This window comes from Pteropus alecto, unplaced genomic scaffold (assembly GCF_000325575.1).
Source record: "Pteropus alecto unplaced genomic scaffold, ASM32557v1 scaffold164, whole genome shotgun sequence".
NCBI lineage: Eukaryota > Metazoa > Chordata > Mammalia > Chiroptera > Pteropodidae > Pteropus > Pteropus alecto.
Window position 1 is genome coordinate 18904864 of NW_006439568.1, and position 25362 is coordinate 18930225.

A 25362-nucleotide genomic window follows, 5' to 3' on the forward strand; every position below is an offset into this window, starting at 1 on the left:
AGGAAGTATTTCTTGGCTGACAGAGAAAATGCTTCATTTAAAATTTTTGTCTCTGGTACTTTATCCTGATATCTAAAGCTCCCTGGTACTAGTGCATGCCATGCCTTCACGATTGGCTTTTATCTGATTTTCTGTGCCTACATTTCTGAATTCTAACTGCTTATTTGACTTTGAATTTCATAGCATTCTAACTTTGCATACTCTAGCCTTTGTCTTGTTTGGTTGTCATGACTTGTTATCCTAATTCTATGACTCATAGGTGCATACAGGGTAGTCTAAGTCTTAATAATTTTTTTTTTTAAGTACAGATGGTGTATACTGTGCATATCTTTGACTAAGATTTCTTAAATAATCTAGTTTGCTGAACTAAAATTTTGGATATGCAAAAATTAAGAAAAAATAAGATTCCGTATAGTATAGTTTTATGCCTTTTTACATAATTCATCACACAATACCTCTTATCATAGGTGTGTATGCTCATGTTTAATTTTCAAACCCTTTATTAGAATATAAGCTCCTAAAGGCCATGACAATACCTTCCATATCTCTGTAGCTCTCTTAGCACTTCAGAATCAAAGTTTTAATTTAATTTAATAATTTAATTTAATTTAATTTAAATTTAAACTTTAAAGTTTAGCTTTTACCAGTAAGATAAGGATAAATCCCATTTTAAGGATTGTTGTGAGATGTAAGAGATATAAGATATTCAAAATACCCAATAGTATGCTTAGTACATAGCAGCTGCTTATTTCCAGTGCTTAAAGCAGAAGGTCATTAAATAAAAAGACATTGAGTGTAACAATTTATATAAAGAAAAAATAGAAATTAGCCAAAATCTCTAGTTTGATAATGATTCTGCTATCTACTCAAGGCTTCCACCAAATGCATTTCTCTGTCTACTTCTAAGCAACTGAGCATATTTAACTTTGGGATATAGCTCATGTTTCCATTACAAACAGACACAGGATAAATAGAATGTGAAATTTGGAAAGTGAGAAATAATAAGAAAAATGTTTTTATAAACGTAAGAACTTATTTTAAATATATTTAGAATATAATATCTTCATACATACAACTCATAAAAAGCCCAGAAATCAAAGTAATAAATGACCTAACACTAGAGTTTACTTTTAAAACGGTTCCTTTTTTTGCCCTTCCTGAACATATTTTTGCTTGTCCTAAGGTATAAGAAGTTATATATATATTAACAGTAAGATAGAAGCAGCTAAATTATTATTATACCAAGGTAATGAGTTATAAATGTGAATTGGTTCACTTATTTAGAAAATGGCTGGTGTTGTCTTCGCACTATACAATAAACAATGTTTTAAAGAATTAGCATGTATTAGTTTACAGCTGACAAATGAACAATGCATATGTTCATCATTCTCTCTATTGGAACAAAAACAAAGAGGATTTATTGCATAGGATTACAGACAGGATCCCAGCTGAAAACTGTGTTCTGATTAGAGATCATTAAAATCTCGTAAGAGAGTGAGGAAGCTTTTCCCGACAACAGTTTGATGTTTTGTACATTACTATGAAGCACATCATGAACTAGAAAAATTTACAGGAAATTATCATTCTGCAGGATGTTCCTGACTCTAAGGTGTTCATTCCTAAGTGGCCTGGAAAAGTTAATGTTCTCCCTATTTCTCTAACATTAGTGGAAAGTAATAGGATAGCTATGAAACTCTACTGAAAGGAAAGTTTTGATTAAAATTTTAGAATAATATTCCTAAGAAAAAAGTATATTCAAATTTCTAAAATAAAATTATTTTCTCCAGTCTACTCAGAGTTCTTAGATTAGGTCATTTCCTAGACTGATTCTCTGCAGCAGCGGTCCCCAACCTTTTTGGCACCAGGGGCCGGTGCTCCTAGGAGAATCTAAGGCCTGATGATCTGAGGTGGAGCTGAGGTGCTAATGCTGGCGCTGGGGAGCAACTGCAAATACAGATGAAGCTTGGCTCACTCCCTGGCTGCTCACTTCCTACTGTGCGGCCTGGTTCCTAACAGGCCGTGGACCAATACAGGTTGGGGATCCCTGCTCTCCAGCATCTCAGCAACGCAAGTTTGAGCTTTGTACGTGAACTTCTTAGACAAAACATGAGGGACTTATGAGTTCCCTTAAACACTGCTAGTCTTCAATTTAATAAATCTCACTAGAAAACTGTAATCTGTAGTCTGAAACTCTAGTCTAAAAATTTGTTAATGCAAAATACTGGGCAGTAAGAGAGCCTAAGTTTGAAGGAAAATAGTTTTATGCCATCAAGAAGTACTTGAAAAAAGAGTCATATCATATTCCAAGAGAAAACACAAGTACATCAAAAAAATTAGGGCACAAATAATCTGGATAGAAAAAAATTAGGGCACACATAATCTAGAAGAGAAAAGAGAGGCTGACCTTTTGGGTAGGGCTTTGCTATCAGCCTGGGGCACAGAGGAGACAAGAACAGACAGAGCAGAGGGAGCCTTGGCACTGCCGTCAATAATCATATGAGCAAGAAGACATTTTCACTATCCTATTTTTATTTCATATCATAATTCAAAGAGAGTAGCTGTTGTCTTTTGATAGTGCCACAACTGCAGGTACTTTCTCTTTGCGGAGTTACTTCCAGATGATTTTTCTCTCTGTCTGAGGCAAGGCTCTTATCAACGCGTGCCCTATGGCAAAACAATTGCTTGTCAGATAATTTTGTTTAGATAGTGCTCTGAAAAAGGGTATTGTGTGATAAGCCTCTGCTTGGGAGGGAGAAGACGGTAAGGAAAGGCCACAGAAAATTAAGGAATTAAGGACTAATTTAAGATCTAGCCTTGTAAACAATATTCTGCAAAGGAAATCCCGGCTACAAGTCTTCCTTAATCCCTTCAAGGAGAATTAATCCTTGAGTGTTCCTAAACTACTTTATTCATGCCTTTCTTGAAGTTTTATCATATGACTGTCTGTCTCCTCTCTGTCTCTGTCTCTCTCCTCTATTTGTCTACCCTCCCATCCATCCTACTAGATTATAAATTCCCTAAGGATAATGACTTATTAATTTCAGTAGTCTCATTATCTTTACCCTCACCTTTCTTCCAAGCTTCGGACTTGTATTTCTGGATTTTAACAGGACATTGCCATATGTTGTTTAACAGGCACATCAAATTCAGTGTGGCTCAAACCAAATTTATACTCTTTCACTCCAAACCAGCTGTTCTTGTACCTCCTGTATTCCCTGCTTTATTTACTAGGATCAATATACAACTAAAACCTAGAAATTTGTGTTATCCTTGACATCTACTTCTCCAATATTCTCCATTCTAATCACTCAAGAAATATGGCTCACTCATTTTAAAAACAAATATCTTGATTTTTAGCTATTTGGAGCTTATGAATGGGTCCTTGGTCTTTCATGATGGTAATTAGAGTCTATTACACCAACATATTTGTCATAGACATTGCTGAATACCTTCCAATATTCTTTCTCCCCTTTTGTTCTTTACTAAAAAAATCTAGATTTATTTTGGTGGTCTAATGACGACAATGATGACAGTGATGACAACAATAATAAGAAAACAACTTCATTCTCCAGGATCCCTTGTAGCTAGGGTGATCATTTGACTTGAGTTTGGCCTCTGATATAAGCAAGAACCTAGTGGGTGAGGTTTGGAGAAAGCTATTACTTTTCTGATTATAGTGGGCTGACTCATCTAGTATGGCCATTCGCCTTTCCCTCTTTGCTTTTCTTTCTGATTGGAGTTTAAACATGAGGTTAGGGGTGCAGTAGTCAATCTGTGACAATGGGGATGAATATCTTATTCTGACAACAGGGAGCAGGAAAACAAGAAGCTTGGCTCCTTAAATAGTAGCACCAACTCTGAGCTGTTGTTTGAATTGTTTGTAAAAAAAAAAAAAAAAATCCTTATTTATTCTGAAAATTTGTAAGGCTTTTGTTTTGAATATCTGAATGCAAATCCGAATGGTATACAACTCATCCTTTTCTGTGTCAGAAAAATATTTTCAGACCTCATTGTATAAAGGAACATTCTTTAACCAGCAATACTGATGAAAACCATAATGTAGTCAGTCATCTAATTTTAATAAGAGGCAGTATATCATAGCGACCACGGGATACAGAGTTGAAAGATATGAATGCGTAACCGCTCTCTCATTTACTGGTAGCTATGTAATCTTGGGCAAGTCTCTTAACTTCTGTGAGCCTGATGTGTGTTTTAAATAGGATCATAGGTCTTATTTACACATAGTAAATATTTATCATGATAATAATTAGGCATAGTCCATGATGAAACTAAAGAAGCTCTAGATTGTAATACTCATTTTACATCATCATTCAGCTGTAATCTCAAACACTTTGTCTTGACTTGAAAACTTTATAAGTGAGTTTCTAATTCCATATTTCATTAAACAAATAAATCATTGTCCTTTGACACCAGATTGGTTTATTTACTTTGGGTAGGATAACACCCAATCTGACCTGGAAATTCATGGTTTTTTATTCTTAAAGCTGTTAACTTGGTTTAGTTTTCATAATTAAGTTTATACTTGGCATCAAGAAAAGTTAAAGCAAGGAACATAACAATCTATGACCATTACACTAAGAATTATTAAAATTTGAATAATTTCATAGTTACAAATAACTTGCCAATGTTTTCTATATTATTTTCTTTCTCCCAACATCTAAGAGTTATTATTTTTAAATTTACAGATAATATGCATTAACACTTAGCCATTTATTTGCTTAGCTGTATCTACATAAGGTAAATATATTTTCTAACAGCTTTATTGAGCCTTAGATTTATTTTTATGCCCTTTATTATTTAGTATTACCTCAAACAAATGTTATCTGAACTTTCTGCCTCAGTCAAGAAGTGTTCTCAAAGTCTGTTTTTCTCAGACTCCTTAAATGTTTTAATAACGGTATCTCATTTTGATATACATAGAATTTCATTAACATCCAACCCCGGAGAAAGCAGACGAACTACCTGCTGCTAGTCCAAAAACAAAGAGCCCATCATTTTTCTAGGAGAGAGATAAGTCACTGTTAAAACACTTATACCATTATTATAACTAAATGCTTCTCCACGCCTTCAGATTAGGAACCTGTAAAATCTAGCTAGAATTAAGAAATATCATAAAGAAACTCTCATTATCCATAAGAATCCTTGATACTTGGTCTTTTGTAAATATCTTTAAATATTTTTATGGCTTATCATATGATTTTTGTATTTTTTAAATAATATTTATATATTTTATTAGGATATAGGGTAAAGATATTACAGATTGTGAGTGGCAATCTTGCATTCCAAAAGTTACAACAGAAATAAGATATGAGTACATAATGGTAAGACCAAGGTCCTGAGAAGTTAAAGCAGGTAGAAACACAACAAAAATTAATGGACTGGAGATATGAAGTAGGGCTCCATTTCAAACAGTAATTCTTTAGAGAGCAATAGAGTAACTCAAGGTGCTTGTATCTAAGAGAATCAGAACTAAATAGCCTGAACAACAACCTAGTGTTGAAAAACCTGAAAGGACATGAGAATTACACTGACCCATCAAATTCAAGAAAAGGACAGAAATAATTACATTCTGGTGAAAATCTAGACGAGGGCCACTACTCTTATTCCTTGTGTGAGACAACAGAGCAGCATCAGCTGTGTTTGCATTAAGATCATTTGGAATGAATCCAACAGTCAAAACATGGCAAGAAATAACAATTAAGTCTTGCTTAGACTACAGCTATAGCCTCTGAATGAGAATCCTTGTCTTTAATCTCCTTTTCAAATGCATCTTAAGTATACTATTAGCGTTATCTCTTAAAAGCAAAACTTGTTCATATTGGTAACTTCTTTAAAGCCCATGTGTGTAAAGATGAATATTCTACATTTTTAAAGGACTGACTTAAAGCCCCCCTACAATCTTGTCTCTGCTACCTTTTCCATTCTTCTCTCTTAATATGTATCCCCATGTGTTCCATATTTCTATTCTTAAGAACCACTAGCTGTTCTTAAACATGGCTTGTACTCATACTCTTCTATAACTTTGCCTAAGCTCTCCCCTCTGCCTGATATATCCTTCACCTCAAATATTACCCTGCAATGTATTCCCAGATTTCTGCAAGCCAAACGAATATTTCTCTTCTTATTCTTCCTTTGCAGGGTTTCTTTTCATTATACCACTCAACATGACTATTATGTATGAGCATTACTTATGTACATTTGTTTCCTTAATTTGATTATGAATTCCTAGATTGGAAGGACTATACCTTCTTTTGAACTCCTAGATTGGAAGGACTATACCTTCTTTTCTCCCTCCCTCTCTTTCCTTTCATCCTCTCTCTTTCTTCTTTCCTTTCACTTCCTCCTCCCTTCATCACTCTCTTCCTTTACTCCTTCCTCATTCACTCAGTGTTTTGTTTTTACTGTTATTCATTTGATTGTTTCTCTGGCAATCTTTTTCTGTTAATGTTGCAGAACCAGAATCCAGAATTATAGTTGATCAGATTCAGAGACACCCAGGTATGCATTTCTGAGTTGCGGGAAAGAGAATGTTACTAAATGTCCCCCGAAATTACAAAATATGTTCAGATACACAAAAGAGGACTCATATAACCACTCTTTAAGAAAAAAGCCCAGGAAAGTTCCTTGGTGCTGAAACATACATTTAGTTATTTGCCCATCGAGTTATTAAAAAATCTCACAATATTTTACTTATTTGTTATTATTATTTTTTTTTAGGTAAGGCAACCCTTGGTTGACCTCACAGATTGCAAAGACCTTGTCAGTTTACAATCTCTTTTTATTTTTTATGGTTACAGCACCTGGTCTTCCTAGGTGGTCTCCTATCCAAGTACTAACCAGGCCCAACCCTGTTTAGCTTTCAAGATCAGACGGGATTGGGCTTGCTCAGGGTGGCATGGCTGTAGACACAAAAATCACAATATTTTAAAGGTGAAAGTGATGTCAGAGAGGATGTAATGTAGCTTCCTCATTTTATAGATGAGAAAACTAAGAGACAGAGAAATTGAGTGAATTGACTAAGAATATACAACTTGTTAATATTAAAGTCTTTCTACTTTTCATTTAAAAATTTTTTTGTGAATTATAATTTCACTTTTAATGGGATACTAGGCAAGCATATTTAGAATCTATTTCTTTATAAAATATTCACATATTGTTTCCATTCAAGTATATTCTTTAACCTATCTCCTTCCTTTTCTAAAATTTTGAAAATTCTATCTAAAATGATATGTATAATCAGAATACAAAAACAGCATGAATATAGCATTACAACCCTACTTTTTAACTACTTTATAACAATAGTTGGATAGATTTTAAACAAGAAAAGCTTTAAAATAATAAAACTGTATCATAAAAACTAACTCAAATAAAAAGATCCTTATGGATTAAGTAGTACAAATTGGTAGTTATTAAATAGTCATGGGGATGTAAAGTACAGCTTAGGGAATATAGTCAATAATATTGTAATAACTGCGTATAGTGCCAAGTGGGTACTAGACTAATTGGGGGGATCACTTCATAAATTACATAAATGTCTAACCACTGTACACCTGAAACTAATATAAAATAATATTAAATGTCAAGTCTAATTGAAAAATAAAAATTAAAAAAAAATAAAGTGGTTAAAAAAACTAAAAATAAAAAAGGTATTTTATGTCCTACGGAATTAATTCTTTTATATTCCATCTAAAATTCAAGCAATTTTTTTTTTCTATTTGGTTGAAGGGAGAAAATGGGCTCAAGAAGTAACATGTTCACTGGACCATGAAAATTGTTAGCCTTGCTATGAGTATCCTTAATCATGAAAATGACCTGAATAGCGCCTATCATAAAATCATAGCCATTTCCTTTGTTAGTCAGGAAGTTATATTAAGCTGGTGAGTTTTGGTTCATCCATCAGAATGGAGTTTAACTGTGAGGTTTCTTGTTTCTTTTTTTATTACTCCTACTTGACATGTTATAATAAATAACAAAAATAACTATCATTACTGGGCACTCCCATGTGCCAGGCCAAATTCCATATCCTTTTACATAAAATATTTCTACCTCTTGAAGTTATCACCAGCCAAAAGTTCCTTCTCTCATATGAGATATATTCAAGCTTAGCTATATTATTTCCACATTGGAGTATTATTTTATAATCTACAAAACTGATGAAATAGAAAATATCAAAATTCCATATTTAGGAAAACATTAGTAAATTTGTTTTGTTAATAAATAATATCTGTAATCTTTTCAATTGAAGAAAATTACAATAATTTTTGTGCTCATGAACAAACTATTACATAATAAAACTATAGTTATGTTCAAATTATAATTAGCCAAATTAAATTGAAATTATAGATGTGGATGGCTCCACGTTGTCCTAGTTGACTGATTGTCCTAACTGACTAAAGGTTTTTACTTAAGTGTTGTTTCAAACTTAGCTATCAATTACTTCATACAAAGTAACAGGCAAAAACATTATGCATGTTAATTTATTCTGTAAATCAAAATTATTATGCTATAAGTTAATTTAAAATGTATAAATTTAATCATTTGTGAGACTACATTGAGAAGAGAGCCTGATACTGATCAGAGATTACTGAATCAATGAATAAAACATTAGATGAATAAACGAAATAAAGAAAACCTACTTCAAACCTAATTTTAAAGATAAGGCTATGAGTTTAAATGATTTGCTTAATTAATGATGAGGATGCCTAAAATCTAAGTGTGAATGCAGCCTCCAAAGTACCATATATTTGTGTAGCTGTAGCACTTTATAGATCACAGGATTCTCTCGATTTGCACACAAAAAAAGTTAGATTATAAAGAATTATTAGGCAGTTTATCCAGTCTTATTTGAATAAGTGGTAGAATCAAAATTAGAACCTAAATCTTCCAATTATTTCTCAATATTCTTTTTATTATGATTAACTCTAAACAGAAACCAATAATCATATGCCCATTAGAAAATTTGCTGTTGACTCTTATGCCAGTAACTCCCATACTTTCTCCCGAAGTTCGTACCTTGTTCTTATTTTGGTACAAAATACTTAACAGTCACCTCCACTAAAACCTCTCCCAAACATATGTCATCCCTGCCATTCTAGCTTTCTCTCAGCATCAATGTTCATATTTGTTTACCCAAAAAAATCCCATTAAGTGCTTATTATAGCCAAAGCAAAATACTTGCCACTGGAGAAACTACAAAGATGAGTAAAATATAGTCTCCATTTTCAAGAAGTATAAAAGATAAGAAATAAGCAAATAATTGCCATATAAAACAGAATATATGTATTTTAGGTGATAAATGTCATGGGTTCAGAAGTTATATATATGTTTTCACATCTCTATTGTTTTGAACATTCTTATAGTTGTAATTTTTTATATATGTATACTTAATCCTTTTAGATTTTATAAAATTTGAGTTGGAATGAATGTTAATGCCCTATTTATCATAGTTTTTTCTTCCTTATTTCTCATATCCTCCTTGATTCTATAAAGCAAGATCTCTCTCCATATCATTCATCTTTTGTATCCCTTGCACCGTATTCTAGTTGTTAGCAAGCCAACAACTCTGGAGGCTTGATGAAAGCAAAGGTGAATGCATGAATCTTTTTTTTTTTTGCTGGAGGTAAAAGAGAAATGTTTCCTCTGTATGTTCTTAGGCAATAGAATACAGGAAGAAATTATGCTCTTGGTAATAGCAGCTATTGTCCATAGATTGACCTTTTCAGCAGCAGTAGCTGAATGTAACTTATTTAAAATTATTTCTTTTGTCAATTTTTAGTAACATTATACTTACTAAAAAAAGAGAAATTAAAATTTCTTCTATAATTTTATAGCATTCTATAATATGTAAGTTGCTGTCTTAGTCATTTCAAATGACTTCACAATTAATAAACATTTTTTATATTCCTTGGCCTGATATGTGGTTATATAGAAGGAGGCAGCAATTCACAAATACATGTAAAGAAAAGAGACCCATACTTAAATGTCGGCATAAAATTATGGATAAGAAAACCATATATAAATTTAAATGTGGTTTTATGACTAAGAAAAATAATTTTAAAAATAAACTTGCAAACATAAAGCTAAATATATTTCACTACTAGGATGTAAGAATGTAGTTGAAAAAAAGTAACATTTTAAGAAATCAAAATGTTTTAAACAATATAGCTAATTACCTTAAAAACAGTATTCGCATTATAATCGAATATGCTTTCGTAATGTATTAAAGTGAGAATTTAAAAGACCATTAATTACTTTGTAGAGATCTGTTATGGTTGAACTGTGTACCCCCAAATTCCTGTGTTGTAGTCCTAACTCGTAGTACCTCAGAAAGTGACTGTATTAGGAGATAGGGCCTTTACAGTAGTAATTAAGGTGAAATTAGGACATGTGGATGGGCCCTAATTCAATATCACCAGTGTCCTTATAAGAACAGGAAATTTGGACTCACAAAGAGATGAACATGTGAGGACACAGCAAGAAGATGGCCATATGCAAGCCAAGGAGAAGATCTGGGAAAAAAAACAAATCTGCCAACACTGATCTTGGACTTCTAGCTTCCAGAACTGTGAGAAAATTAATTCCTGTTGTTTAAGTTACCTAGTCCATGGCATTTTGTTATAGCATTATTAGCAAACAAATACACAATGTTAAGAAAAAACCCTAAAGTTGGAAACTTTTAAATTCAAAGATTAACCACAGATAAAAAGATAAAATTTCTAAAATTCCATGAAAATTATTTACCAATAACTTTTTAACTGTACGTCTTTAACATAAAGTAAGGTATATTTGTTCCTATGAGACAATACAGAAATGAATAGTTGTTGCTTCCATCAGCTAAAACATGGAGGAGAGAAATTCTCTTTTGGCTCAGAGCTTTAGGGGTGTGTGTGTGTGTGTATGTGTGTGCACGTGCACATGTGCGTGCATGCATGTGGAGATATATAGATAAATTATGTATAAATATAATTTTCTCTCTCTGAAGTTGAAGTACATCCAGCTTGCTAGGGAGTAGAAATGGTAATAATAATAATTTTCTATTAAAACTGGTAAAAATAAGACAATCGAAATAAATTTTTAGGCTTAAAATTGTCATGAATTTTTATATTTTTCTTCCCATTCCGTCCATATATTTTTAGAATATACTTATATACATCTAGTAGATTATTGATGGTGACAAATATACCTGAAATCCCAAGGCATATATTGGTAAGAGCAAGTTATCTACTATAAACAATTTTTCCTTTTCTCTTTCTTCCCCATCACTATCATCATCATCATCATCATCATCACCATCATCATCATCTACAGCTAACATTTATTCCATATTATTATATTCCAAACTGTTTAAGCTATACATATCTATATATCGATCTACTTCTATATCTATCTACCTCTATATCTATCTATCTATCTATCTATCTATCTATCTATCTATCTATCTATCTACCTACCTACCTACCTATCTACCTACCTATCATCTATCATCTATCTAAGTAAATTTAATCTTGAAAACAATTTCATGAGGTAAGTACTACTACTAGCACATTTTACAGAATAAGAAACCTAGGCACAAGGATGCTAATCAACTTGCCCAAGGTCATATAAATAGTGACAAAGGTAGGATTCAAATACAGGCAGTTTGGATCTGGAGTTCACACTTTTAATATTATTTTCTTTAGTCTATATTTAATCATAATCAGTAAAAATAAATTTGAGAGTGATTAACAAAACTGCCTATTTATCTCTTTATTGCTGTAGTCAAGACATCAGAAATTGTGATGTGAATATGGCTGCTACTGTTTACAATAATGCATACCAATAGCAAGAAGTTATATTTCCAACTGCTCCTTCTTCCTTGATATATTGATCATCCCTTCCTTTATTTATCTCAAAGATAAATTATATAAATACATGTAGAAATTTTTTTACTTTCTTTTAAATTGTAATGTTGTGCGTTTTAACGGAATACAAATGAGAACTCCACCCTCACAAACATGAATAAGAAAAAGCCATAGAAGGGAGAAAATAAGATATAAAGGCTTTTAAAATATGATTTTATCTGGTTCCTTTTGCATTTCAATCTACCACACTCTCTTTTAATTAGGCTATCCAACCATTTCCTGGTTTTGTAGGTGGGATTGAAGATTTTTAACTCATGCCTTGATAAAGATTACCCTTAATATCTCTTGCACATCTAGAGCCGTATTGGATATTGCTGCTCTTACTTGCTAGTTTAATAATCTAGATTTTAAAATCTATTTTTCTCTTCATAAATACACCTATTAAGGAACAATCACAGAGTGATGTAAAAAAGTGCACAGGAGGCTTGGAGGCTGGCTGGCTTGGACCAACAGCCAGACAGTCTAGAAGGGTGTGGCCTAGTTGGGGGGCCAGGAAACAATCTACAGTGTGCAATACTTTGCCAAAAGGTATTCTCAAATGCTGGAGGAGGGATGGGGAATCTAAGAGGTGGCAGCAGCATCCAGGACACAGCAGACTTTCTCAGAGCCTTGTGGGCTAAGTCTGGCAGCAAGAATGCTTCCAGGTAACGTAACTTCTTTTTTCCATATCAGCAATTTCACAAAATTCCTCGTAAGATTTTGCTATACAAAATGAACTGTCTGATTGCAGGGTTATGTAGAAATGAACATAACAATAGAAAAATTTGACAAAGCAGAATAGAAGTTTAGATAAATGGTGTTTCATTGAAGAAATAAATCCAGGTGCAGCCAAGGCATTCCCTCTGGCATCTTTATCAATTAATGGTAAGATTTCTTGACCTGGTTTGGGATGGGAACTATGAGTAGGTGATTTTAATTCTGAGTTTTAAAAATGAAACCTTTCTGCTAGGTATCTGCCTAGACCAAGTCTAGCAGGAATTTTTTGAAAATCAGAATCCTACCTCTGTTCATGAAATAGTAGACTGCTTATTCTAAGAAAAAGATGTTTCATTACTTCTATTGGACATCTCAACCTATTCCTGGAGGACCTTGCAGGTAGAGACTGGGTTACTGAAATCACTGCTATTAGAATTCCCCTGCTCTATTCATCAGATGACTCTACATAATAACACTGGCACAGTGGTGTCTGTTTTATGTGAAGACCAGGTTCTCTTGGTTGCTTGAGAACTGATGCTACTGCAGCTCTTCCTGCAGTGGGCACAAGGCCTAGCCCGACCGTAACGCTGCTGCACTGTGCTCTATGCTACCAGCAACTCAACTTTTCTGCATAGGCAAAAAAAAAAAAAAAAAGAAGAAGAAAGAATTTCTTTAACATTTTATTTCAACTACTGCTGTCAAATCAAAACATATCTTTATTTCTTCATTTCTGTATTTTCATGTATCTTAGTAATCTGTACAAGGCCACCTGATCTATATTTTAAAATTTGCTTTTTATAAACTTAGTTTTCAGTTTTAAGATCTGTTTATGTCACCGCTATTAAGGAGCATTTCTTTTTAAACACCCATACCTAGATGTGTCTCTGTTAATCACTTCTCGATGGTCAGGCTCATTTAATGTCAACCTTGATTTAATTTTAGTAATTTAGTTTGTAATTTCTTATCACACATTACATTCCAGTGTCCTTTTTTTTTAATCTCCATATCCCCTGAAGATTCATAAATTCTTTCCCCCTAAATTTGATTTTTCCTTTTAGATCTCTGCTACTCGAATCTCTTTGAGAATAAAGGAAACATTCAATATTTCAGTAACACTAAATCTTTTTCATTAGCTTAATTATTTCTTTACTATTGTTTTTCAAATTCATTATATTCATTTCTGGTACCATGGTTACATCTGCTGTTGTTATAAAAATAATAATTACAAACATTATCTGCACCATTTATTGAGCATTTTACTAAATGCTAAGCCATTTATATACATCATCGCATTTCACCCTAATCATTGCCCTATGAAATAGATCTCAAAGCTCCATTTAATAAATAAACTAAAAATGAGAGGTTAATCTATCCAAAGTCACCTAGGTAGAGTTTGCTTGACTCCAAGCTGTGTTCTCATCTACCACACTATACTCATGGACATCTGCCACATTTTGATGATATTAGAGCCTTAAAGTACTCCTAACTTACAAACATCAAACTTATAAACAGCCCATATCTGGCCACTCCTAATGAGCCTCACCCTGTCTCACGGCTTCTGGTGTCCCTATTGCCTATGTCTTCAAAATCAATTTAAAAACACAGCTGGCACTGAGTATGTATTTCAGCGTTGAGAACAGAGTAAGTTCTAATAAAGGGAATGGCTTAGTTAACAATGGCTATCTGCTTGCCAAAAATACTTTATCTTTACCTGTCTGAATTTTTTCATATTGATACGGCCTACAATTCAACCATGTAGGTTTTATTTCTATTTAGGGGCATATATATATATATATTTTAAAGAATCTATTTCTATGTTGTTATTCATATAATGCAAATTACTTATTACTTTGATTGCTTTCCTTGTAATATGTCTCTTTGAAACTGGTGAATAGGTCCTTAAAGGACAAAAAGTCTAGGGGAAAAAGTGATATGTGCATAGGAGCAGGCTTGCACATGAATGGAGAAAAACTCTTGCTTTTGCTACACTGTCCTCTGATCCCACAGCAGTAACTCGATCTATTAGATTATGAGTTAAATGGATTAGTATGGACTTCTGGTCCATATTTGAAAAGTTCTGAACAATTTATGGGCTATATTACTTAATTCTAGAGAGATAAGAATACAGAAAATTATAATACAAGTGCTGTAATAGGAGTAAGATGTTTTTGTGATTATTCTGTGGGAACATTACCGCCATTTAAAAAAGCACGTTGTTTCTACAGAGAAATAAACTTTGAGTTGCAAATAAATACTGTACAAATGAACTGTAGAGCATTCTCTATTGAAATGTTATGGACTACCCTTTAAAAAATATCTTCTGGGATCATTTAAAAATATTAAATATGGCTAATTTAAAAAATAAGATCATATATTTAAATAAACATGGAATTCTCCAAATTAATTTTCAAAAGTACTATACACATTGTTTGATTTTTTGATTATTGCTAATTATGTTAATTAGCCATTATAGGGTAGTTGGTCTATGGTGAATTATAATTTGTACTATTAAATTTAATAGACAAGTCACATTTTGCTAGAGCAATAAAGAGCAGAGAATGTTGATTTTATAGAAAAAATAAAAGTTGATTCTTAAATTTCTGCCTTGAGTAGAATAGATGAATCACATTTAAAATGGGATGGACAAAATGCTATAGGCATGAAAGGGTACAACGGCTACATTGTTAAATTTTGTTTTGAAGGAAAACCCCCAAGAAATCATCTACTGGTTAAATAGAAATTGTGTCTGCACATGACTTTTGTTGCTCTTATTAAATATAGACTCTTGGCTTTCAAATTGCCTAATATACTTAAGATAGTCTTAGAAAGACAGTAACTAAATAACCATTGCTCTACAGATGCTTTCAAAGTGAGTTACTAAAATCTTTTTAAAAAGTTAGTAAGAATTGTTTACAACCATCGGTATAGAAGGTTTAAGAAATTCAGGGAGGCAATGCCATTTAAAAGGTAGACTGTGTAGTTCAAAAAACAAAACTACTATCAATCAGATTCTATCAAAGCTTCCTAATAGCGTCACTGGAACTTCAGAAATATAGCTCAGAACTAAAGCATATGCTCCGTATGTTTGAGGCATTGGATATAATCTCAGTTATCTCAATTTTGAAAAAAAAATTAGCTACAAATAATGCTTTCCATGACTTAGTGGCTATGTAAATTTGAGTAGATTACTTAACTTTTTTATATCTTAGTTCCCTTATCTGTTAAATTCTTTTTTTAAGAATTAGTTCTAAAATATTAAATCATATAGCTCAATAGCAAACTTTCAATTGGCACTTGTTATCAAAATAAGGAAGAAAGGAATAGAATAAAAATATAAGTAAATATCCTTAATTAAAAAGAGAGGGATGCTGTTGAAATTTTTAATAAAGGAACTATTAGTATGAAAATTAATAATAACCAAATCTGTAAAAGCCTTTGACTGATAAAGAATCCTCTATAATTTTCTTTTGGATTTATGAGAGAGGAAGATCAAGCTAAGGATGACAGGAAGACAGATGACCCGGCAAAGATAGTTCCACATCAGGAAATAATCTGTAGTGAAACAAAACAGAGTTGTGTTTTTGGACCCTTTAAAAAAGTTGTACCTTAACGACTCGATTACATTTTTGGTTAAGCCAAATGTATAACTCCAGCAATAGAAAACAGAATGATAAGTATTCGATACTCAAGTAATAGAATTTGTTAGAAACTATGAGACACATTGTAAGGTGTCAGATCATCTGTTCTCAAGACAAAGTCTCCAGTTTTTAATGACATCATACATCACTGGTTTCTAGCTAAAAGCCTAACTTGGAAGTCAACTCATTCAGTTACCTAGAAGTAAATTTTATAAGCAGCTTACCCTTAGAGCAGTAGTTCTCAGATCACCAGGTAGGCTTGTTAAAACACAGAGACCCCACCCCCTCAGTTTTGCTTAAGGAGGTCTAGAGCAGGCAAGGGAAATGCATTCTGAAAGTCCTCAGGTGATGCTGACGCTGCTGGTCTGGGACCACACTTTGAACCCCACTGCCTGAGAGAATACCTAGGAAATTATATTGCTTAGCATAATTAATCCATTGCCAAGACTTAAATTTTTTCCTAGCATAAAATAATTGGTGTCAAACTTATAAAAGTTTAAAGCCTCAAGTATTTATTTATATGTGAATTGGAATGGAATCAAAACATGTTTTCTAAAAAAATATTTTGAGCCATGCCTACAGTATTCTTTAGTCCATCTTCCTTTAAGAAATTTGTCATGTATCCATATGAATCATTGGTATTGCTTCTAAGGAACTTGTTTTTATTGTATGAACTATGTGAATCATACAACTGACGCAGTTCCCTTTTTCTTTGCTGCTTGTTAGGAAGCTCATTGTCCAAGTATGTACCCCACATGTAACAGGTATATAGGATCTCACACTATGCATTTTGTTCAAAAACTTTACTTTGTTTTGCCTTGACTTCATTCTCCCTTGGTATTCATTTCTTCATTGACAATAGTATTGAGAGATTATACGTATTTTTAAAAACCATCTACATTCCTTTCTGAAGTATAGTGGGATATAAATAAACAAAACAAATCTATGTTACCTGAACACATGTTTACAGAAGTTTTAGTATCCTGTTTTATTAGGATTTCATGCTTTGGTCTTTGAATTATATAAAATGAATAAATGAGAGATTAGAACATAATACATGCCACAAAAGGTCAGGTCTATCTATTCAACCCAAGGCAGAAATACCAACAAAAGTACCTGGGAAGATACAGGTATCATTTCTGATATCAAGCTCAAAAGGTTAGGGATGTATCTGAAATATTATATAATTATAAAACTATTTTCTATAAAAGTCACTCAACTGATTTGAAGTTATTTATATTTTCATTTTAGAGAAAAATTTCTAGAACTTTAGAACATAGTGAGTAAAGGCAGGGCTATTTTTGTTTGTCTTAAATTTATCCTTCTCTTGGCTATAGCCTGGGCCATTTACAGTACACCAGAATTGTGATGAAAAATCCTGTATTCACCATATCAGTATTCATGTAATTTGGGGTAGAGACTGGTGGGTTGGAGGATGATGCTGATCTAAGAATCTCTGCCTCCTCTAGGTTATATAGTGGAGGAACTAGCAACCTGTGCTACCATAACATATGCATATCCAATATAGCCAGTTATGCTTTCCTTAAGTCTTGACTTTACCGAAGAAAGAACCATGAAGAGAAACTGAAAGTTTAGTATTTAGTAGGTAAGAATAAGATAGACTTAAAAATCCAAATTGCTTTTTTCTAATGCACAGATACACAGACCATAAATATTCCATGATTGCAATGATTAAATTACTAAGTAATAGAGCATATAATAACTAATTATTAAGAGTAAGTTTTGCAATTTTCATTCTTTTATTAAATCTTAGGTACATTAGAGCAAATTCTTTTTATGACTTTGGTGATGAATAATATCATGAACCTAAAAATGTGTTGAAAATATAAAAGCAATAAAGAGCAAGAACAATGAAATAATACTCTTTTTGTTCCTACCTTGGTAAATATCATACCTCACTAAAAAACCATTTGAACTCCTTATAACACCTCATGAGTATGTATCTTGTTTCAATAACTCATTAATAAACCAAACTCAATTAAAATACTATAGAATCAAAAACATTCTACATGTGTGAAAACCATAAGAAGGTAACAGAAGTTCTTCCTAAACATTTTTGAGGGTTTTAGGGCCTTTATAGGTTTTATTAAAAAAAAACTAAAAGATTTGTTTTTCAGATCATTTATTTCCTATATTATATAATCATTTTTTTTTAAATAAGGCAAATTCTATACCTAAAAGTTGGTGTACAAATACATTATAAATTTTAGCATTTAATAATATCATGGGGCCACTGCATTATATGTTCATGTCTGACTAATCTGCATTCACCTGTTTAAGAGAATCTAATGGTTTCATATAATTGATTATTTTACAACTTTTAAAAAGGAAAATATCTTGCCTTCGCATGGTAATCTTGTTCCAGTCTGGAATCTGATCCGGCTACCTGTTTGTATTTGTTAATTTTCATTTGGCGATTTCTCTCCTCTATATCCATAGCACCTATCGAGTAGAAAAAAACCCATAAAATTAATGTTCAGTTCTTATTTCTGGCTCTTACAGGATGTATAAAATAAGAAATGTTAGGCTGATATATTACCTATATCAAGGTAGTACGTACAAATTAAGTGTATTATTTTTAGATTTATTTGAAGTATGCATTTTGGCAAATAAAAGCATGATTATTAAGTATGTAAAATAATTTTAATCTGGATAAATGTAAATGAACAAAAGACAACAAATCTTCACTAGACAGAAAATGCTTTCTGGAACATGTAGGTCAAGGAGAATATATTTGACAGCACATAAATTTGACAGCAGTATTATGATAGGAACTTTGGCTTTTAAGTCATCAAGACTTTATTTATTTAGTGGAGAAAAGTTGTAAGTTTAATTGGTTTCATATACAATTTTACAATTACATTTAGAAACTATTATCATAAACTTAGCCCACGTATTAAAACAAGTTGCCCCAGCATACATGTCAATGCAATTATCAAGATCTTTTGAACTTGAACTTTCTAGAACTAGGATCAAGAAAGAGGCACTTAGAATAATACTCCTCAGAAGATATCATGCCAGTAAAGGCACAAAGTATTACTAAAATCATTTTTTTAAAAGAAAAGAATGTAAGGAGGTGAGAAAGTTGAGATGTAAACCTATTATAAAAATGAGGTTAGTACTCTCTATTACAGGTGTTACCTCAAAACATATCATTTATAGATATCAAGAGGGTCTTTAAAAACTTTAGTTAGAACAAGTACTAAATTCTGTTAGCAAATTTTAGGAAACATAAAAAATGCTCTATAAGTATATTTATGATTTTTATTAAAGAGATTTTATATAAAAATTCTGCTTCTCATAAAAATGCTTAATGTAAGAACAAAATCTCAACTGTATACTAGAAGTCTACTAACTGGGAAAAATCATCATGGCTTAGCAGGCTCGAGTGAGTATCTGTAATAAAATGCTGTCAGGTAAGTTCACCAGCTCTGAGTGTAGGCAGGAATGTAAACACGCACATACAAACCCCTTGCTTAAGATCATACCTTTAAAACTGTAGTAAAGATACCTAGATAAAACTATGCCTATTCAAAAATAGGTATTTTAATACTTATCTTGAAAGAAAATCTCATTGTATACCCAATAATTCTTGATAGTAACAAATTTTAAGTAGAAATCAATTAAATAAGGTAAAAAGGGAAGAAAATGTTTCAAAGAAGAGTATGAAAATCTTGAATAAAAGAATATATAAAGAGCTTACATTATATGACCTCTAAGTATCACAGCAAATTTATATCAACTATTCAATAAAGTGAAAAAATTAGTTCCTTTTAAAAATCACATTTTAATGATTTGATTAATTGATTATATGTCAAATTATAAAATGGGGTATATACATATCATGTTAATATAAATTGGATGATACATAAAATTAAGTGAGTGCCTCTATGATATGAATGTGAAATATAGTCAAGTATCAAGTCTATTAGTCAATTAAAATAGTTTTGGAGTTGTTTGTACTTCAAGAGTTACTCTAGAAAAAATATGCTTGTTTTCTCCAAGGGCAAGGGAAGAAAAAGCCATCTTAACATCAAACAATTATGTGTACTGAAAAAATATTAGCTAAATTGAGAGTGTGGGATATTTCTTTAAAAAAGTTTCATTTTGATATTATAGTAAAAAAATATTTTAGATATGAATAACACCAACAGACAAAAAGTTTAAACACATTATATATATACACATATAAATATATATACACATACGTACAGATATATACACATACGTATTACGCATTTTCTAGTATTTAGACTATTTTCTGGACAATGACCTCTTATGAAGCTACATTAAATTCTTTCTGATTACTAGGTAGTAATGGGATATATACTGGCAGGAGTTTGCAAACTTTTTCTGGAAAGGGCCCAATAGTAAATATCCTAAGCTTTGCAGAGTATATGGTCTCTGATGAAACTACCATTGTAACATAAAGGCAGCTACAGACATGCATTCACAAATGAGTGTGGCTGTACTCTAATAAAACCTTATTTATAAAACAAGCAGCAGGCCAGATTTGGTCTGTGGGTCATAGTTTGCCCACGCCAGTGTTAAAGTGTATTGATTTAACATTGCTCTTTGCAAAAGAGCCTTTATATTTAGTAATGGTTTAAATATTTCATAGAATCAGGTTTATGGATTCTCTTTCAGAACATCATTTACAATGAAAACTACAAGACTCTATTAAAAGAAATCTAAGAAGATACAAAGAAATAACTGGGGCTGTGGGGGCAAGGGCAGCTAAGAAGGATATTAATCTGTATTTGCTATAAGCCAACAAAGATGCAACAGAGAAAGTGACAGAACAAGTATGTTATCTACTAAATTCTAATCTCAAATACATCTCTTAACTCCAGACTCAATTGTTATCTATAGATGGTCACTAAATGGAAAATTTCTTTTTTAGAGCTTTAACCAATGACATCTCAAGGGACCACCTTAGTGACTATATAGACAACAAATCTGGGTAAATAGACTTAGAACTTTAAATTCTCCCATGAGGTTAATCTTTTGGACAAACAGTAACCAGACATGCCTCTCTCCAAAATTATGTGGCTCACATAAAGTCTTCCATTACTTTTCTACATTGTTATATATATATAAAACACTTCACAAACAATGATATCCTTAGAAAAGAAAATAACTTATTGATAAAGAGATCCATCATAAAGGATTCTCCACCAACAACTTGATTTTTCTCTGCTGGTTCTTTTCACTAATGAAAATAACCCAAGAATAATATTTTCAATAACATTATTTTGATTTCAGTCAAACCCAGTCTTTTTTTTCTTTCCCAAGAACAAAAAACAATTTAGAGGAATCATTGCAAGTAGAAAAGCTGTTCATTATCTGGTTGAGGAATGGATTATGTAATTTCTAAACTTTCAATTCTGATGTCCAATGCTCTACACTTCTATAAAAGGAAAATAAGTGAATGTGTCAAAGAGGCAGGTTTTTCTTCAATCTCCTCTCTTTCAGATTTACATTTCAAATTTGCATATAAAAGGTCCTGAAAATTCTGCAGTAAAGAATAATCATTTGATCACAGAAATCTCACTCCTCACCTATTAGCTGTTAATATCTTGCTATAATAATCTCAAAAATACATTGTAGGAAATAATAGCTTAGGGGTTTGAGGGGTAAATTTATCTAAGAATTTCTAAAATTCATATTCTTATATGTGACAACACCTATGCTTATTATAAAAGACATCTTAATGATGTGCTTTTGTAATTTAAGCATGCTAAAAATTAGCGGTTATATATTCAAAATTAAATAAAATATCACAGCATTTTCAAATTATAATAAAAACTGATTAAGAGTTTAATGGGACAAACTTCTTGGGTAAATACATTCACAACAAAAGTTTGCATAAGTTTGTGTCTATTTCTTGAAGAGATAACCGGTTTAAGTGTATTAAACTGCGATATTCAAATTGCCTCATTAGTTTTCCTAATAATGCATTTAAATTATACAAGGCTTTGCTTTTTCCACTCTAAAATATTTAAGGCTGAGAACAAAGAGAAATGTCAAATATAGATGTGCTGGAATTCATAAATATCTCAAAATATTTGTTTTCCTCGAATTGGAAACTCCTGTTCCATTCTCTTGTCACTTAATTTAAAATATCCAATATTTTGTTGCTCCTGATTTAACGTGTTTCCTAAAATTATGTCACATGTTCTGTAAGCTATTTTTTATATAAACAATTTAAAAGTTTTACTTGTTCTTATCAATACACTTAAATCAATCAATGTTTATTTTGAACTTAAAAAAGACTACTTAATATATCCAGAAAGTTAATGTCATTTTTATAATGTTGTTAAGACAATCAGGTTTAATAAAAAAGTTAAGTTACAAGTGGATTTTGTATCCAGAGATGTCATTGAAAATGGCCAGGTTAACGGGTAGCAAGCCAGTAATTGTTTAGGTTTCACTATTTACATGTGTACTGCACAGATCATCAGGACACCTTCAGTGATTTCTGTAGTACACTTCGAAGAGTATTAGTTTTGTTTGCTTTTACACACACACACACACACACACACACACATCTCTTGGGGTCTCAAAGCAGTTTCATATCCCTAACTTCTTTAAAGTAGGGACACAGATTTGACAGTCACGCAATTCAATATGAAGCAGAACAGTAGTGACGGGAATATGGCACGAGTGCCCATTTAGTGATCTACCTTGTGATCTTAAACGAAATGCTCAAATCTGGGGATCTTAGAAAAAACTCTTAAGTCCAATATCAAAGCTCAGAGAAAGAACCCCAAAATTCAGAAAAAATAAGAGAACCTATAATTAAAGACATGGAAGTCTAAGATTATTAACCTTATTTAACTGCGTCGGTTAGTACTCAAATTCTTGTGGCTAATTTAATAATTTTTAAACATTCTTCCCTCTCCCCATCCCATTCCTTTCTTCTATCTTTCTATATATTTTTAGCTTCAGGTTAAAAAAAGTCTTTCTTTAAAGGAGATAAAAAGATTTAACAAAGTGGCTGTTTCATGAGAGTTTCTGATGAAAATCATTCCTGTAATTCCTTTTTCTTTGATTATTTTATGTCTTCACAAAACTAAGATGTGCTTTTGAACAATCTAAAGTTAGAAAACAAATTTCTACTGCTCATTTTTTAAAGCAAAATAATATATCAAGAAATTGTGAAATAATCCTTAAACATTTGCCTTTTATAATTGGATTTATTCTGAATTTTATCCTTGTAAAAAGTACATGTTAAATTTGTTTTCCAGTTAAAGAGTTAAAGGCATATATGCAATATCAAGTTCTAATTAATAATGAAGGATTTCCAACAAAAAGTGTTTTCTGTTGAACCCATAAATAATAGATAACAATATAAAGTATAGCTTTAACAAATCAAATTCATTTTCAGAAAATATATGTAAATATAATAAATGTAATTGAAACATAAAACAAAATATTATCTGAAGCATTTTTAGTTGAAGCTAAAGAAGTATATTACTTATATAGTAGAAACACATTTTTTAAGTTAACTGTTTTTTGCCAAACCAGAGAGGACAAAAATTACATTTGATACCATACTACTGAATCTTAGTTTACAAACTTTTCTTCTAAGAAAATACTATGTGGAAGAGACACAAAGCAAAACAAAAAAAGATTCCAGACAATAATGATGAGAGAGACAGAAATAACATATTCCAAATAAAAAAGTTAAAAGGGCCAAATTCATGTAATCACCATTTAGGTATGTACCAAACTAAATGCAATAAAGAAAAAGGTGTAATCAATGTGTGAAGCTCTTTGCTCATTTTGAGATGACTAAACAGGAGAAAGTATGCCTATTTGTGTTTATTTTCTAGACTCAGTAGGAGAGACTATAATTACTTATTGATGTCTTTCAATACTAACAGGAATACAAATAGAAATTGCTACAATGACTCATGAGATAAATATGAACTTGTAATATTTTGTCATAATTTTATTTTCAAAGGCAGTGCAATTCAAAAAGAAAATATTGTTCTTGATTATATTGAATATTTTAATTATTCTTTCAATATCTAATAACTGTGAAAAACACTTTTCAGATTATGTATGAAAACAGTCATATACTAGCTGTTGACAAGAAATTAGTGGTCGTTTATATGAACATTTTTCAAAGTGCCTGATATACAATGATAAAAAGTAAATTGCTTAAAAATACAAGATATTTAGTACTGTGTGTCAAAAGGCTTTACAATGGTCCTAATTTTGAACTTGAAATTTGACTCCCCAGGATCTTTCCAATGTGCAAAGATACATACATACAAGTATATTCACTGCATGGAAAAGAAACTCTGTCTAACAACAGGGGATTATTTAACTGCATTTATGATATATCTACAGAACACTATGCATCTCTGAAAAATAATGAGTATGGTGTGCATGCGCCTTCACATATATAAATTATATAAAGATACTGAAATTAGTAATTGTAAAACATTAAATGGTAGATATAGTACAACAGTTTATAAATCATAATTTAAAAAAATTATATTCATAAAAATATATGTAACCTACACAAAAGACAAAGAAATGGAATGAAAAAGATTTAAGATTTATACAACAGAGGGTTAGCATTTATCATTGGTTACTGGAAGTAAGTATAGTGCTATTGTTTTTTTACTTGGGTTAAGATAGAGTTTATAAAATGTCCACAATGACTATACATTATTCAGAAGAAAAATGTTATTTAAGAAAAACACAAAGTATGATATTTATATGAAATAGAGCAAATTATCCAGTTTAAAAACCTTAAATTTTTGTTATGATTTGATAGAAATGCTTTGGAAATAAATGCTAAATAATTTTTAAAATAAAATCATTTATTAGTTTATTTTAGGGACATATATTTACTTGTAAATAAAAGCATTTTGGTGTATTAATTGAAAATGGTATTTAATAAAAAATACTTCCAAATGGAAAAAAAGTACAGCTCTTTCCCATTTTTATGAATATTAATATAAAAGTCATTTGATATTTTCCATATTAGTTTTTTCAGATGTGGAAGTTAAGAAACTATGCAACAACATTTTTTAAAGTTACTTTAAAATGATTTCTTAACAATAACT

The 25362-nt window shown here is 31.5% G+C and overlaps 1 protein-coding gene and 1 pseudogene across 16 annotated transcripts in view; both read right to left on the minus strand.

Moving 5' to 3' along the window:
- RIMS2 (regulating synaptic membrane exocytosis 2) overlaps nucleotides 1–25362 on the minus strand; it is a 549058-nt gene that overhangs the window by 126092 nt on the left and 397604 nt on the right. For all 16 annotated transcript variants that reach the window (XM_015593047.2, XM_015593053.2, XM_025050124.1 and 13 more), the window contains one exon: nucleotides 18618–18718. In XM_015593047.2, coding sequence (XP_015448533.1) covers nucleotides 18618–18718 — 101 coding nt within the window. The remainder of the gene's footprint in view (nucleotides 1–18617; nucleotides 18719–25362) is intronic.
- Nucleotides 6810–6928, minus strand: LOC112483591 (annotated as a pseudogene).